Genomic DNA, 16,590 nt, shown 5'->3' with positions numbered 1-16,590 from the left:
CAACGTCAAGATCCTCAGTGATACTCGGTGTGCGTTTTCTCTACCCTTCAGCTTGTAGTTCTACCTACATTTGGTTTTCTGTTCACTAGAGGAGACTAGAGGGTTTGAAATATCTCGGGTTCTGCATTCTCAAATACATGGTGTAAATGCTTGATTTTAGTAAACAGGATCCAAACAGATGTATGTAGTTGCTAGGGTTTTTTTTTTTGTTTTCAATATAAACAGTTCTCTAGCCAAAAAAATTATCTGTATTCCCTGTTGTATTCTTTACTTCTTGTAATAAGAAGAAACACATTGGAGTAATTACAGGTTGCAAATAAATGATGTTGTACTCACGACTCAAAGTAGGATCCCAGACCTGCGGTGTTGGCATCACCTGGGAGGTTTGTTTTGTTTTGTTTATTTAAGAAATGCAGAATCCCAGGCCCCAACCCAGACCTGCTAAATCAGGATCTACACTTTTAACAATATTCCAGATGATTTGTGTGCACAGTAAGGTTTGAGAAGCCCTGGTAATCTGTATCAGAGGTGTGATCGGTGGCATTTAACTTGCGAGCCTTCTGCCTTCCTTTATTTACACTTCATAGATAAATAAATGGTGTATGGGGGTGTTTTAAAGTCAAAAGTAGCAACAACAAATGTATACAAGATACTGATTTTGTTTTTAGTTCTTTACTTGGAGAGAGGTGGCATGGGAAGGGGAAAGTTAAGTTAGGGAAGGGAGTGTCTTCAAAGTGGTCTGCTTAGCAGCTGGTTTGGATTTTCAGGCTCTGACCTTTCATTTTAGCTTTCTGCCATCTTGATGGTCTCTGTGACTCTTGAGGCTCAGGGAATATCAGTATATAGCACAGGAAGCCTTAAACTTTTCCATGTAAGAAAAATTTAGTAGAAAAAATGAGTAATACACTATGTTAGTAAGAGGGTTCTCTTCCTAGAAAACATGAACTTAAAATCCTTATTTATATATCACCTTTAAGATACATTCCTTGGTGATACATTTCTGGAATCTTTTACATGTGATTTAATTTTGTTCTTTTCCTTTACAGTGAGAGTCTGATTCAGGGTGAAGTAGGCATCAGTTAGATTAAATTGAGGATGTTTTCCTCCTTACTCTTGGTTCAGACACTGACAGATGGTGCTGGTTTATCGTGGCCAATCTTGGTCAACCTGGTCTGTTGCAGTCACAGCAGCTGCCTGTCTTTCAGCCTCCCTTTCTGCCACTTCCCCCTAATGATCCACTGAAACCCAGCTTGTACTCCCCAAGCCTCTTGCTGCTTCCATTCCACCATGCCTCTCAGTTACTTCTATTAATTTCATTAATCAACTGTTACTGACGTCTGTTCAGGTGGCTTATTCCAGTATGGTGTTGCCCCTTGGGGGCAGCTGTGTGTCTCAGCTCATACATCTTTGTTTGAAAGGTGAAATGTTAGAGAAAGGCATGCACCTGGAGCCGGATAGCTTGGGTCCAAAGCCCAGCGCCAGCTTCCTACTTGTTTGGTCTTGGGGAAAGTTCCATCCTCACCCATGATGTTTCTTCACCTGAGAAGTGCCAGACACTATTATAAGTGCTTCCCATACAGTTCTACATGTGATCCTCACAAATCCTGCTAGGTAGATACTCTGATGAAGCCCTTTTCATAGTCTATGAATATATATATGATGAATAGACATGGAAATTAGAGGAAGAAGCTTTGTGTTTTAGGTAACTTTCACTACTTCAGGTTTTTTTTTCTTTTTTATAAAATGGGGTTGGCACTTACTTGCTAGCGAGTTGTTATGCAATTCAGGGGACAAAATTGTGGCGAATCTGAACCTCCTCAACAGCCAGTCAGATCGTAGGCAGTTAACACCTTCCAGGAGTATTGTCATTGGGCTGTAAATAAAGGTGCATGAGAAAGCTGTAGTTGAGGGGCTCCTGTGTTCTTATCTTTGACAGTCTCACCATTTCTTGCGTGTGCTTTTATCAGAATTAAATATCTATGGGGAAGAAAAAAATAAAAAAAATCTACAAGGAAGAAATGTTTGTGTAAACAAAGATTTTTGTATTCTGTGGTAAGCTTAAATTTGATTTGTGATAACTGCTTTCAAAGTCTCTCTTCCTTCTATTAAGCTTCATATTTTTCAAAGGCTATTTTGTTGCCTCTAAGTGGATTGGCTTTCATTTCTATGTTAGAGATGCCTCAGGTTACTGGTGCTTGTAATAAGATGCCTTCAAATTATACATTTGTTTCTTTAGTTTCCTCTCCTCTGGGCCCTGCTTTCCCTTTATTTTAGTCATTTTATATTGTGCTATTTAATAGTTGTACATTTCAGTCTTATGTGATGCCATGAACTCTTTGAGAGAGTATATATAAGTCCTCAAAGAAAAAAAAAGTCATGGATTTTTAAAGGGAAGAGACCTGAATCTGTGTGTGGAAGTGATTAAGACCTTTTATGCTGTAGGCCTGCACTGTTCAATAGACAGCCACTAACCACATGTGACTATTTAAATTTAAATTGATTAAAAATTTTAAAGTTAAATAAAAATCGCGATTCACATCCTCAGCACACTAGCCACATTGCATGTGTTCAGAGCTACCTTGACTGTGGCTGGCATCGGGCAGCACAGACACAGAACATTTCCTTCATCACAGAAAGTACTGTTACCATGCAAGACTAAAGAAACTCATGGCAAACCTTTTAACAAGTTGTGTTTCAACTCCAGATTATCTTTTTTTTTTTTTGGTATGCTGTGTGGTGGAGGTCACATTTCATTCTTTTCCATGTGACTATCCAATTCTCCAGCATCATTTTTTGGAAAAAAAAAATTATTTTTTTGGAGTGCATGGGCTGGGAATTGACACCAGGTCTCCTGTATAGCAGGCGAGAATTCTACCACTGTGCTACCATAGTCCCCCTCCAGGTTAGATTTTCTTTTACCCAAAAGAAATACAGTCTTCAATATTTTTCTAGGAAGAACAAAGGTATGGTTTCCAGCCAAAGAGGACTATTTTAAACAAGCACGTTTATATTTGCAGCAAAAGTTTATCCTCTATTAATATATCATGTATAATAGCATACAGCCTTCAAAACAAGAGCCTTCCTGTTCTAGCTTGAATCTGGACTAAATGGAGAATTTTTGTTTTTAGCAACTGTTTACTGAAGCAACCAGTCATCCTTATCAGGACATTATCAGTGGTAGCTTAAGTTATTTTTCTCTCTCTCTCTCTTATAATCTCTTTCCCAAAGCCAAGAAAGTGATCTATAATCAATAACAAAGCCTTGTTAATAGTATGTTTCTGAACTTGTTTAGGTCTAATTTGTTACAAGGAATCGTTTTCCCATTCTTTTTTCTTTGGTTGAACACTCCTTTTTTTTCGAGTCAAGGAAACAGATTAAGGAAGCAAGTGTTTTTTTATGACATCCAGCTCAGCCATGCGGTTTCATATTAAAATGGACATCCTGTTGAAAATGCCAGTGAGGTTCTGCAGGGACCTCCGCCTGCCTCAGTACTCGAAGTCTGTGCCGCCTCTCCAAGCAAGTCACCACAAGTGGGTCTGTTGAGGGCTCAAATTTGTTGGCAAACAAGGAAGGTGATCGAATGATCCACGGCAGGTCTCCCAGTCCATATACACAGGCATCTTGGACATACTGACCTGCAAAGACAAATACAAAGACTTAGCTGCTTGTGTTTCCCCAGCTATTTTACATTTTCCCAAAAAGTCAATGCTTGCTTCTCCACTTTGCTTCACAGAGAGAGGTTCATATTAAATGTGATCTTAAAATGGCTTTGACAGGAGCTTTTATGTTGAATTTTAAACTCATGATGGAAAGGGAAGTTGTCATTTTTTTGCTAGTGATTCTTTTTAAATGTTTTATAGCTGCTGTTGGCAAATACCATACAATTTTTGCCTGATGACGAGCATAAGGAAGACAAAATAGCACTGATTTCTGTCCCTAAAGTAAAAATTCTGACAGTTTCTTCTTTAAATTCCCTGAAATTTAAGTGTTTTCCTTGGCTGTGGGTAGTTATGAGAATAGTATTGGTTTTAACAAAGTATCACTTTTATCCTTTATTATGTTTGCGAAGTGAGAGTTTGATACAAACAAGAGTTGAAATGGTAATTGCCGTCAGAATCCTCTGCTGATCAGATTCCTTCCAGACGAGCGCAGTAGCACTTCTCAGGTGCCTGGCACTGCTTGGCTTTTCCAGCACTCTTGTGTAATCCTCACAACAGCACTCAAAGATGTTTTCTATCATCACCCTCAGTTTGCAGATGCACAAACAGATTCAGCTAAGTAAGTAAGTGATGGAACTACTAGCCACATGTGCAGGTCTGTGATTTCCAAGTCCCTGCTCTGTTCTCTGCTCAGCCCTGCCCTGCTCACTCTTCCTCACTCCAAACAAGTCATCCTGCTTCTAAAAACTCATCTAAAGGAAATATCACGAAAAGGGGAGGGAACTGAATTCCTGAAAGGTCCAGTGTTCTTTGACTGAAAAAAAAGTCAGCAGCATCCTTTTCCCTGCCAGGTAGGCCTTCATCTTTGTGAAGGACTTAGGACTTTCACATGGTGAATATTATATAAGTGTAATCATAATTAAAAATGTTTATTGATAGGGCAGACCCCGGTGGCTCAGCAGCCAGAGTTCTCACCTGCCATGCTGGAGACCCAGGTTTGTTTCCCGGTGTCTGCCCGCACCAAAAAAAAAAATGTTTACTGATAGACATTCTAGGTACAGTGTGATGGAACCTTAATGGAATTACATTTAGCCAGTTAAAAATTATAATTAAACACAAAAACTAGCAGTGCAAAAAACCGATGACACGCGTATGAAACAGGAACCACATTTACGCCCTGATTATGACTGAATTTATACACTGAGTTGATTAGAACTAGAAGGGAACCCAAACAAATGGCAGGTTTCCAAGTTCTGTTCTAGTGCTATTTTGGGGATTAAAAATCATCTATTTGGCATTGATTGTAATGGGGTGGCTGGCGTTCTGGGTGTGCATTTAGGGTGTCAGCGTGCCGCATGTCATGGGGAGGCAGCTGCACCTTGTTTAGGAACCAGTTTTGCTGCTTCCTATGCCACTTCCTATGACTTTGGAAGTGAATCCACTTCTCTGAGTTTCTACTCTGTGAAGTGTGACTAATAATAGTTCCTACCTCACAGATGTGTATATAGACTGCATACCCAGAGTCAGGGCCCAGGAAGGGTTTACACACCAACGCTCCAGCTGTGTTTAGCCCAAGTACCTTAACCAAGCTCTAGGGAGCTGCTGCAGATTATCTTCTTATCGCTAAAGCTAGTGATGGTAAGAATTTTCTCCAAGTGTTTACTTTTTAGGGAATGGTGATTTTGTTAAGATTTAGAATAACTAAATTTTTTTTTCAAACATTCAGGCTGCTGCTATAAAAATTCTGAGTCATTACTTCATTTTGGCAGCAACAATGTTTCATGACTTCTTATGCCATCTACACAACTAAGGGACTTGAATTTTCAGGAAGAATCTGAGCCCTTTTTTTCCTTATCTTTTACTTAATAAACCTATCAGCCCCTATATGACAGTGAACAACTGCTTTCTAAAGAAGTTAGACTGTTGTTTAAACTGTCACCTTCTTACTATGTGGACAGTCACCTAATTGAATCATACTACCTTTTAAAAAAATACTTCACTAGAAAAATATTCCCACCTTTCTGACCCAGTCCCTCTCAGAGGTAGATGGCTATGCACATTTCAGCTGGAATTACTAATCTTTTCAGGTATTTGATTTTATGTTTTTCATTTGTCTACAGACTGTTTATTTTAAGTCAGTCTTTTAAAGAGCTTGAAAATCGGGTAAATCAAATGTATTTTGCAAATCTGGTTTACTATATACAATACACTATTAAAATAGGTCATTATATCTCTGCAAGTAGTTCCTGCCGCCGGTCAGCAAGCTGCTTATAGTCAGAAATGGCAGGTTTCCTTGAAGAGGGATGCTCTGAAATAGCCATCTACAAATGTAATGGTTTTTTGTTTTTTTATTTTGTATGCTGTGCATTGGGGGATCACAAGTCATTCATTCTTTTCCATGTGAATATCCCCTTATCATAGCATTGTTTGTTGAATGTTTTTTTCTTTTTTTGGTGGTGAAGGGGGTGGGAATGCATGGGTTCGGAGTGGAACCCAGGTCTCCTGTGTGGCAGGTGAAAATTCCATCACTGAACTACCTGTGCACCCCCTACATATGTGATTTTGCTCTGCTTTTCCTAACATTCTCTCTCCATCACAATTTATGATACCATAAAAGTCAGGTCCCCTGCATTTCCCTTTCTTTGAATTTTGGGAGCATTTGCACAGCTCTCTGCTGAACTTACCTGTAGTTGTGCTGTGAATGATTTACCCTTCCTCTTCTCCTCCCATGAAAGTGTCTGCCCCTCTCAAGCAGCTGTCTTCAAACTGGGGGTGGTCATGGATGGGGTAAACCTGCCCCTGGAAGTGCTGACAGGAATAAAAGCTCCACAGGAGCCGAGTTGCCTGCTCCTCAACCTCAATAGCATTTTTTCCCAAGCACTCTCAGAGGGGTGCCTGAGAATCCTTTACAGTGGGCCAGTTCTCTTTCAGACCTTCTCTCCCAAGAGAAGGGCATCACTCTCCCCCATCCTAATTCTTGCTTTCCTGTATCTCTGGCTACTCAAACCTCTGGGATAGGAGACATGGGGCAAAAGGAGAATTCCTCGTTCCTTGAGGGAGGATCCCATGAGAGCAAAACAAGCAGGTCAGGCTCTGTGTCTTATCTACCACCTTAAACTAAGACTTTAGAGTGAGAAGGTTGTCACAGCAGTGCATATTTGAATCTAAAAGTGAATTCAAACTTTTTCAGAGAGAAAGCTGATCTTGTTTGTTTTGATTGGTTTAACCATGAGCACTGTGTGTGCCAGTTAGGTTAAATGCAGGCATTTCACATAAATAGAATGAGCTAAATTAAATCTGCAACTCAAAGTTTTGATGGAAATACATATGCAACTTATAACAGATTGGAAAAATAACATCTGTGTAACAGTTTAACCTGTAATACATTTTTTCCCCAATTTCTTTTAGGGAGTTTACAAGCAAAATAATCTCCTGGTCTGCTGATCTAGAGCAGGCACAGCAACCTTTTCCCCAAAGGGCCAAAGAGTAAATATTTTTGTCTTTGTGGGCTAGATGGCCCTTGTTTTAACTGCTTAATTCTGTTCTTCCTTCCTTGTAAGACGAAAGCAGCAGTAGACAGTATGTGCACTAATGGGCGTGGCTGTCTTCGAATAAAACTTTATCTACAAAATCGGACAACAGGCTGTTCCAGACCCCTAGTTGGCTGACCCCTGCTTTAGAGCATGTGCTTGTTGTTCAGTTTTGTATTCTTACTGAGAAAAACAGGGAGGCACCAGGCTTTTCAGTAAACACTTTCATTAAAACAGTGTATAGATAATAGGAGCAGATAGAAAAGGCAGGAAAACTCATTTATTTTTATCTTAAAGCTTTAAAAATGGCATCACTGTTGTGTGCTAACTTTGTGAAAATCAGCTGGACATTTATAATCCGTGCACTTTTCTATGTGTGTATTTTACTCAAATAAAAAGTTTTAAAAATTTATGGTGGTGTTAATTTATAATCATTAAGCACCAGATTATATTAAACTATTATAGAATCATCAGTCTTTTTTCTTTGTTGTTGAGGTAGCAGCTGTATAGTTATTGTACAGTTTGAAGTTTTAAAACTTTTTGTTGGTTTTTACCTTTACATCCATCATGAGTGTTTCCCTCCTCCTTTTTCCATTTAATGGCTCGAATATTTCCTTCCCCACCAGCATTTGGTATAGTACCTGGGGCATCTAAGGGAGGAACAAAACAAGTTTACAGTCCAGAATACAGCTAACAAGTTCTTTTAGTACAAGAATTTCTGTGCTTTCATTTCCATTTTGTCTAGATAAGCAAATCAGAGAGAATCATACTGTCTTCTGGTTAAGTGAGTGAGTTGGAGAAGACTAATCTTTTTTTAAAAAAAAAGTTTCCTTCATTATCAGCTGGTAAAAAGCTAAAGCTGTTGGGTAACAGCACTGCACTAACAGTGGTGTTGGGTGACCAGGGTCTGACTCTCCAGCTTTGCAGTTAGAGTTCATCTTTATCCCTCTGTCCATCTGTCATAACTCATTTGATGTTTACAAAGTGCTCTTCATGATTGTGTTGGATGTTTGGAGATTGTGTTTTCTCTGTAATTGCACCTTCTGGGGTGGTTTGGAAATAGAATTACAATGAATAAAAGAGATTGTAAAAAGTTCTGACCAATTTCTGATGGATTCATCATTTGCACTGTTGTCTGGATGGATTAGCTTAGTTGTTCAAGCTTGAAGCCATAGTCCTTACAGGAGCCAAATAGCCCGCTCAAAGGAGGACCTTAGATTTCCCTTTCCCTCTTAGAGAACCTGTCTGAAGTATCATATTTGCCACCAAATGACTAGTTTTGACATGGTGACTTTTCCATTAATAAAGAACCCTCATCACAATGCCTGGCCGTAGTAGGCACCCAATAATATTTATTAAATGATGGAGAATGAAGACCTTAAAGACTTGGGCTCAGGATTTCTGAAAGGCTCTATCTGAGGAGTTGCAAAATGCTTGCTCTTCTTTTTGAAGTGAGAACAAAATTAGCCATGTTGATCTGAAAACATGGCTCAGCTAACTGTAGACTGCTAAAATCAAAGAACTGCCTTTCTGCTCCCCAGACGGTCTTGCAAAATGTAGAGCAATTTACAAAGCCATTGAAAAAATATCTGAAATAGGAAGAACATTCAGTTAGGAGTGAAACTTTTCCCATTGTTGCTTCTGATCTGAACAGATCCGTATGTTTGGATTGTTCTCACCTTTTAATTGGTTCAGGGTCACCCAGTAGTGCTGCTCTGGACTGTAGATATCTTTGGACCATCGAAGCAGGTCTTTTGCACGGATGTCAGTCAGTACAAACTCTACAAACTTTCTTGTTAGTACGAAGTAAGCACTTCCAGAATAAACTGTTAAGTTGTGGGGTGGTTCGTCTATGAATCTTTTATTTGGAGATGCATAGGCGTTTCCTTCAGGGGTGACTCCAGAATGACTTTGACTCATCTCGGATTTAATGTTAGGCGGTTGAATTACTCCAGGGATGATATTTTTACCATTCCATTTCCTTTTAATGTAGTGTATGATTTCTTTGTTGGTTTTGATTGGAAAATCCTGTCCACAAAGATTAATGACATAATTCCACTGATATTTGGAGTAAACTAGATCTTTCATACAGTTGATATCTGCCTGTAGCCTTGTAAAGTCAGCATAAACCACCTTCTTTCTCTTTGATGAAATAAAAATGTTTTCAAAACAATTAACCAGGGTTTGCACAGCAGACTTATACTTCTTTGGAGCTTTTTCATCAACATGAATACAATAAATATTTTCAGGTACATAAATAGCTCTGAGAAGCTGCACAAACATGGCCAGCTCCTTATGAATAGTTATAATATATGCCAAGGAAAAATTACTCTCTTCTAGAGACAGGGGTCTAGTTATGAAATGCAACCCATGGGAAATCCTGGAACAGTTTCCTGGTGTGTGTAAATGAGCAAGTATTTCAGATCGATGAGGGTTTTTACAAAATTTTGCAATTTGGGGGGCTGCTCCTTTCCCTTCAAATAAAGCTGAACACAATTCATCTGGATAAAATCCACATTCCGCTACTACTGGATACGTAGGTTCCTCCTCTGGTTCTTCAGGAGATGAATTCCTTAAATAAAGAAAAATGAAGATGCAAATGACTATGCCCACGAGCAGTCCAGACCTGCTGGCTCGCAGCTGGCTCATGTTTTGAGCTCCAAGTGCCTTCTTCTTACCATAGTTTGCAGTGCTTTCGCTTAAGCTTCCTAAAATAACAGCAAATAGAGTTAAGGGCACTGCAACTCCATCCCCCAACCTCCACCCTGTTGAGATAAAATTGAAGTGTGCTAAACTACATACATTTAAAGGGTACAGTTGATCACACCCAAAGCTTTTCCTGTATGCTTTTAATCCATATCTCCTTCTGTCCCTGTCTCTGGGCCACCATTGAATATATATTGTCACCGTAAATTAGTTTGCATGTTCTATAATTTTATATTAGTGAAATCACACAGTATCTGCTTTTCTTGCCTCACTTTTTTCATTCAAGATATAACTTTGACATTCATCCATGTCATTACATTTATCACCAATTTGTTCCTTTTTATTGCTGAGTAGTATTCCATCATATGGACATATCACTATTTATTTATCCATTCATCTCTTGATGGTCATTTAGATCATTTCCGGCATTTGGATATTACAAGCAGAGATACTGTTATCAAATCTTTGTATGGAAATATGTTTTTGTTCTTTTGAGTAGAAATACCTCAGTGAAATGACTGGGTCGCATACAGTGAAGCATGTTTAGCCTCACATATAAGTTGTATGTTTAACCTTTTTAAGAAGCTACTAAACTTTTCCAAAGTGGTTGTACCATTTTACCTTCCCACATGAGAGTTAGGTTTACTCTATACCCTCACCAACACTTGATGTGGTCAAATATTTTAATTGTAGCTGTTCTAATAGATGTGTATTGGTTATTCATTGTCATTTTTCTTTGCATTCCCAATATTGAGCATATTTTCGTGTGTTATTACCTTTGTCTAGGGAGGTACAAAACTGAACATAATCTCCATCATCATAATTAACACATTTTGTATCTGTCCTCTAAAATAAAAAAAACTATTCATAAAGGAAGAAATTCAATAGGAAGGAAATACTTTCTTAAAATGAAATTAAAATAAAGCTTTTAACTACTTGCTTCTCTTTAAGAATTTTGATTAAAGATAAACCATGTACCACAGTGTGTTACATCCTCACCTGTATTAAAACTTTAGGAAATAGGTTTTAGTTTGTCTAGGTTTTTCTTTTTAAGCTTTTATATTGAAATGCAATGTTTTGCCCCATCACAGAAATGTTAGCTCCATCTCACTAACATATTGTATCCCTATAAAATTACTCCTGTGCAGAGCCTAGGGAACTGGATATTTTAGTTGTTTGTAATAATTAAATGAGGACAAGTCCCATGTGCAGTCCAGTGTCCTTCAGGGTAAATGTGGGCTAAGTGTTTTCTCCTCTCTGTATAGAGGCACTTTGTGAAGTGTTTATTTCTCACCTGGCTGCCTCTAGTTTGTTGGTCTTTTTCATAAGCTGCCTGGGAGAATCTTCCTCCTGGCTTAGGTTCACTTTAGCACTTAGAACTGGGTGCCCACTAGATTGCCACATTGACCGGGGCCGTGTCGCCAGCAGGCAAGTTTTTTGTCATTTCATCGCAAGTTTTTGAAGCAGTCGGGTCAGGTTTTGTAAGTGAGGTCTATGGAGACACCACTGCTGCTGAATATAAATAGTTCTTGTTGTTGCTTTAACATAATACTTACTGGATAATATGAAAATTCCCAGAGGGATAAACTCTTTGGGACCTGGCAGTTTTTCCTTTTTAATGGAAAGTGATGAGCACCATTTTCAGGTTACACATGTTTCACGTCCTTGGTTCTTGGTGGGTGTTTTGTTGTTGCTATTTTGTTTATTTCTAAATCATGAGTTGTTTTGACTATAATGAACTGTGTTTATTAAATGTGAGTTTTGATCACTAAATTCATTTCCAAGAAATTTAGGTGTTTTTTCCAAGTGTGAAGAATATGCAGCTCATAAAAACTACAGTTCTTAAACTGATTTTAAACCATTTATTTTTCTCCACAAAAGGTTATATTTAAACTCTTTATTTTATAGACTTTAGAAAGAGTAGCAGTCATCCTATGTTTTAAGGGAGCACATATACAAGTTCTTTGCCCAAACCAGACCCATTTTTGCCATTCCAGTATTCTGTATATATTACTGAGATCACAAGTGGTTTCTAAAAGTTATTAAAGTAGTGTTTTTTGGTGAAAGCATTTTAGGACTTTTCCCATGAACTGTCTTTCCAAAGCTTTGTATACTTTAATAATCTTTTAGCTCTCTCATATCTGCAGCCTTTGTTAAGTAGCTTTGTTTTATATATATATATATATATACACACACATATACTATACTATATATCTATAAATAGCTTTGAAACAATGAATAATGTTTTTAAAGATATACATTCAGTTGACTAAGATGTATGACATCCAAGAGATACTGTAGAATATCTTTCAGTAAAAAACAATTGTCAGTTATAATTAGGTATAGTATTTTACATTTTTTTCCTTTATGTAGTGCTAGAATCGATACAATAACAGAGATGACTTCTAATTAGAGTTCTCAGAATGGAATTGTTTTACATTTTGTGTTTTTGCCCAGTCATAAAACATTTACAAGGAGTTGTTTCAAAGCGTATTATTGGCTTTATTAGAACCAATGAATATGTATTTCTTTTTTTTTCTTACTGCTTTATCCTTCCACATTCCCCCTCTGCCCACCTCCAACAGGCCTTTACCCACTAAACAATATGGGTTTATTATCATGTCTGACTATTAGCAAAATTCATTTGAGGAGGCTCGTTTTGAATTTGTTAGGATAGAATTTGATTGGTTATAAGGACTGGGCAGTGTCCCATATAAACTCCCTTTGCTGAATCTTTTATACTTTGATTTTTAAAAATAGCTAATCCCTGTGAGTAAATAGATAATCAATGGACATCTTTGGCTGAACTTACCATATTTTGCCTTATAATCTAAAATATTGCCATTTTAAAGCCTTAGCATTTGTTTAAGCAAAATAAACAGTGAATACCCAAAGAAAAATTTCAGAGCTTTACTTTTGGGAGCCTAATATCTAGCTGATTGGCTGAGGAAAGGGGTTTGGCATCAGGGTCTCTCTGTTGGAATCATAGCTGGTTGGCTTATCTTGGACAAGTAAGAGGACCTCCCTGAGTCTCCATTTTCTCCACTGCACAGTGAGGCATATGATAGTGCACAGACCGATGGATGCGAGTCCCGCACTAAGCCTAGCTCCATGGAGGTGCCTGCAGCTCACTCTCACCTCCAGCCCTGATGTTGTGACCCCCCCCAGCCCATTTACTGTCTGCGTGCCCTGAAAACATCACCAGAGCCACAGCAGTGAAATGAGAGTGTCTGCTATGTTTGTTGTCTCTGGGCTCAGAATGATGTCCAAAGCACAGTTTTTTCTAAACTCTTTGAGCTGACATTAGTTGAACTGATATTGATTCAGAGACTGTCCAACTGTCCTGTAAAAAGTGTCTTAATCACAACAGACTTTTTCCCAAAATGTATATAAATTCTTATTAGCCCTTTTGGTTTGAAGGGGGGATTTTCATTTTAGCATCCCCTCAAAATAACCATCACAAAAATAAAATTTTGATTTTATGATTGGCATACCACAAGAATTGAGGATTTGAACATGGCCTTGAGACACACTTAATTACTACTTCCCATGTGAGGAATTAATGAGTGGTGGCGTTTTGAAAACTGAATTGATATTATACTTTGAACATGTTCCACTTTTTTTTACTTAACCAGAAAGTAAAGACTCCTTTTGAGGGAAATAGATGCCTGCAGCATTTGCATTTCAAAATGCAACTGGTATTCCAGTATTTCTATCTTAAAGCCAAATGGAGATGAAAGAAAAACATTTTTTATTTAAAAAAAAAAAAAAGACATACCTGCTTAGCATATACCTTAACACAGTCCTTGTGTGGTTAATGAAACACTTACCCAAAGATGTTTCTCAGGTTCCGTTGGGCGAAAATCCAGGCAATGTGCCGCCCGGCCTGGTTTCTCTCTTCCACCAGTTGCTTCTCTATCAGTGACTCTAGCTTAAATCATGTGAACCAAGTTGCTTGGCAAATTTTGTTGCCTTGACATCCCTTGAGAATTTCATTCTTGTTGATTCTGACCTGTAGATTGAAACATAGTCGATGATTTTGCGTCTCTGAGTATTTCTTCAGGGCCGGATCACTGCCTTAAAAAAACTAAATGCAGAAAATACCTGACATTGCTAACAGGCAAAGCAGAGTAACCCATATTCCAAAAACTTCAGCAGTCATGGGTCACATTTTTTAAGTGTTTTTAAAAACAGGAGGAAAACTTTAGTTGTCTGACCCCTTTTCACTAAAGAATTTTTAAAACCTTGTATGTTTCCTAAATAGGATACAGGAAAATGCAGGCGGCCCTAAGTGGCTCTCAGCACCTTAGATCCGGGAGGCAGAGAAACCTGCGCCGTTTCTCTTCTCTCTGGCTCCACCAAGAAGTGAGTGTGCGCTACAGCATGCTGCAGCTCCACCAAGGAGTGAGTGTACGCTACAGCATGCTGCAGAGGTGGAGTCATTCCTTTTCCCATCCAGTCGACTTTTCCTTTTATTCTCCACCTTTGGATATTTTTCTTCTTAAGATCCTTTCCTTTTCTGCTTTTAAAGGTTTTCCTACATGCTGCTACTCTCTTTAGGATTAACATAATAGAAGAAAAGTGGAGCCAGGAGACATAAATCAGATCATGGAGACCTATCTCCTGGAATATAGCCGGACACCTGAGCTTTTTATTTGGTCACATGACTGCTGGTTTTGTTCACCTTTTCCTGGGGTGACTCTGAGGTGCAGGTTGCTCTTTTGCAAAACAGGTGTTGCTGTTGCCAGTTTCCTAATGGGCAGATAGGATGTCATCTCTCTAAAATGAAGGGCTTGCAGTACTGCTGCATGTGTGACATGTATGGTTTTCATATGAAAGTGGGATCATGCAGCTCTTCAGTGATGAGACGTCATTTGTGTGAAGATGTTCAGATTCCCTGGGTCTGAATCTCATCTAGCAAGAATCAGGAAAGGAATACCCTGTACGTGGAGAGGTATTGCTGCCAGCTTGGGAAGTCTTGCTGCAGCTGTGTGCCTGATCCCCTGAGTACGGGCTTTAAAAAATGCACTGTGGTTGCTTTTGAGCTGGCCCCCCAGAGGATACACAGAGATGCTGAATTTTACCTCCTACCTATGTCCTAAACCTGGAGGAGGATTTCCTAAGCCTAGAAGCAGCAGAAGAAACAACTGAGAAAATGATGAAGAGATTTGCTATGCATAGTTGTACATTTCCAGAGCTCAAAGGAAGATAACTAACAGGAGAAAGACCAAGCATACTGGAGGGGCTTTGTAATGAATGGACTAAGGGTTAAAAGGCTTACAGTACATATAAACTTCTTATACAGACTAATTAAAATTTAAAAAACAGAACCAAGACCCTAATAAAATGAATACATGACATATACAGATAATTTTCAAAAGTGGCAATATGAATGCAGTGGGGTTTTTTGTTTATTAATCAAAGCCAGAAAGTACTATCTTCTTTTGCCTTTCAAGTTAGCAAGAGTTTTTTTTTCCCCTTTCAGAATTTATGGTGAGAGGTGCACTCTCACATGTTATAAGGAGAGTAAATTTCACACAACCTCATGGGAGACCTGTTGGCTTTAAAATATTTATTCCTTCCATCCTAGTTTGAAGTATCCCTTTAGGCTCTGGTCGCAGTCATTCATTCATTCAGCCATTATTTACTGAATGTCCACTGTGTGCACCTGGGCTAAACCTGGGTCTGCAGTCATGAGAGAGAAAGACAAAATCCCTCCCTCTTTTTTTTTTTTTAAGATACGTAAAAGTTAGTTTAATAAATTTGATTATATAATTATATAAAGGAGGAGAGGGAGCTTAGTAGAGGGAGCAGTTAACTCTTCAGAGGTAGAAAGGACCAAAAAAGGCTTCTGGGAGGACGCAGTTTATAACCTGGGTTATAATGGACAAATAGGCATTTATTTACTGGGAACAGAAAATGCAATGCATAGAGGCATGACCTATATACTATACTATACTAAGTAAAGCTTACTGAAAAGTGGGAAGTTTCCTCTAGCCCAATTTTATGAGGATATATGCCTCCTGGCTCCTAAGTCTTGCAGTTAAGTCCATCTTTTGAGTTTGGCTGTTACTTGATTATTTCATTCCTTTACACACATTGCTCCCTCACCCTTCCTCCTTCCCCACCTCATATGACCCTCTTCCTTTCCCTTCCTTCCTTTTATGGGAATTTTTTAGTGTGTTTAGCCCCTGGGTTTAATTTAGTTGGTTTGGACTGTAATAATAATGTTACTGTACATTTGCCCAGAGGCCTTCAGCTAATGGGTGTATTCTTTACAGGCCAGTTAACATATGAATGACACCAGCTGCTGTCTTGCATCTCTGCCTCCCTTCTCTTTCTTCACACTTTACCCGTCTTCCACTGATTAGGGACCTTTTTGGGTAATCCAAACACAGAAGTCATTTCTGTGACTGCTAGCCAATTTCAGGGCAGGCTTTTCTTTTGCTGGAGAATGTGTTGTCTGCCACATTCTGTGTAGATCCAGCCTGTGGAGGACAGAAGTACGGACTGCTGGCCAGAGAGTTCCTCTCCAGTGTCAGGGAGAACCTCAGAAAATTATGGGCTTACATCTCTAGATTGTACCAATTCTAACCGTTGGTACTGACAAAATCCCTCCCTCTTGCAGCTTGCAATCTAATGGAGGAAACACACTATTTTTAAAGTCAATTCAAATATACGATCAGATATTCATT

General features: G+C 38.7%; 2 protein-coding genes across 6 annotated transcripts in view; one reads left to right on the top strand and one right to left on the bottom strand.

The window, feature by feature from the left end:
• RTF2 (replication termination factor 2) overlaps positions 1-16,590 on the top strand; it is a 50,084-nt gene that overhangs the window by 17,841 nt on the left and 15,653 nt on the right. The window lies entirely within an intron of this gene.
• LOC143644420 (putative beta-1,3-galactosyl-O-glycosyl-glycoprotein beta-1,6-N-acetylglucosaminyltransferase 7) lies at positions 3,140-13,905 on the bottom strand. Of its 2 annotated transcripts, XM_077113421.1 has the most exons (3): positions 8,869-9,838; positions 7,744-7,839; positions 3,140-3,635 (listed from the first exon to the last, which is right to left on the bottom strand). In XM_077113421.1, exons 1-3 carry the CDS (start codon positions 9,836-9,838, stop codon positions 3,409-3,411), a joined length of 1,293 nt encoding a protein of 430 aa, XP_076969536.1. In that variant the 3' UTR covers positions 3,140-3,408. The 2 variants fall into 2 exon arrangements, 1 of the variants encoding a protein (XP_076969536.1); XR_013156688.1 differs by lacking the exons at positions 3,140-3,635; positions 8,869-9,838 and adding an exon at positions 13,726-13,905 and having other exon boundaries at positions 7,756-7,839.

Source organism: Tamandua tetradactyla, chromosome 1 (genome assembly GCF_023851605.1).
Source record: "Tamandua tetradactyla isolate mTamTet1 chromosome 1, mTamTet1.pri, whole genome shotgun sequence".
NCBI classification, from domain to species: domain Eukaryota; kingdom Metazoa; phylum Chordata; class Mammalia; order Pilosa; family Myrmecophagidae; genus Tamandua; species Tamandua tetradactyla.
Note: the sequence above shows the minus strand (reverse complement) of the source record. Positions and strands in the feature narration are given on the sequence as shown.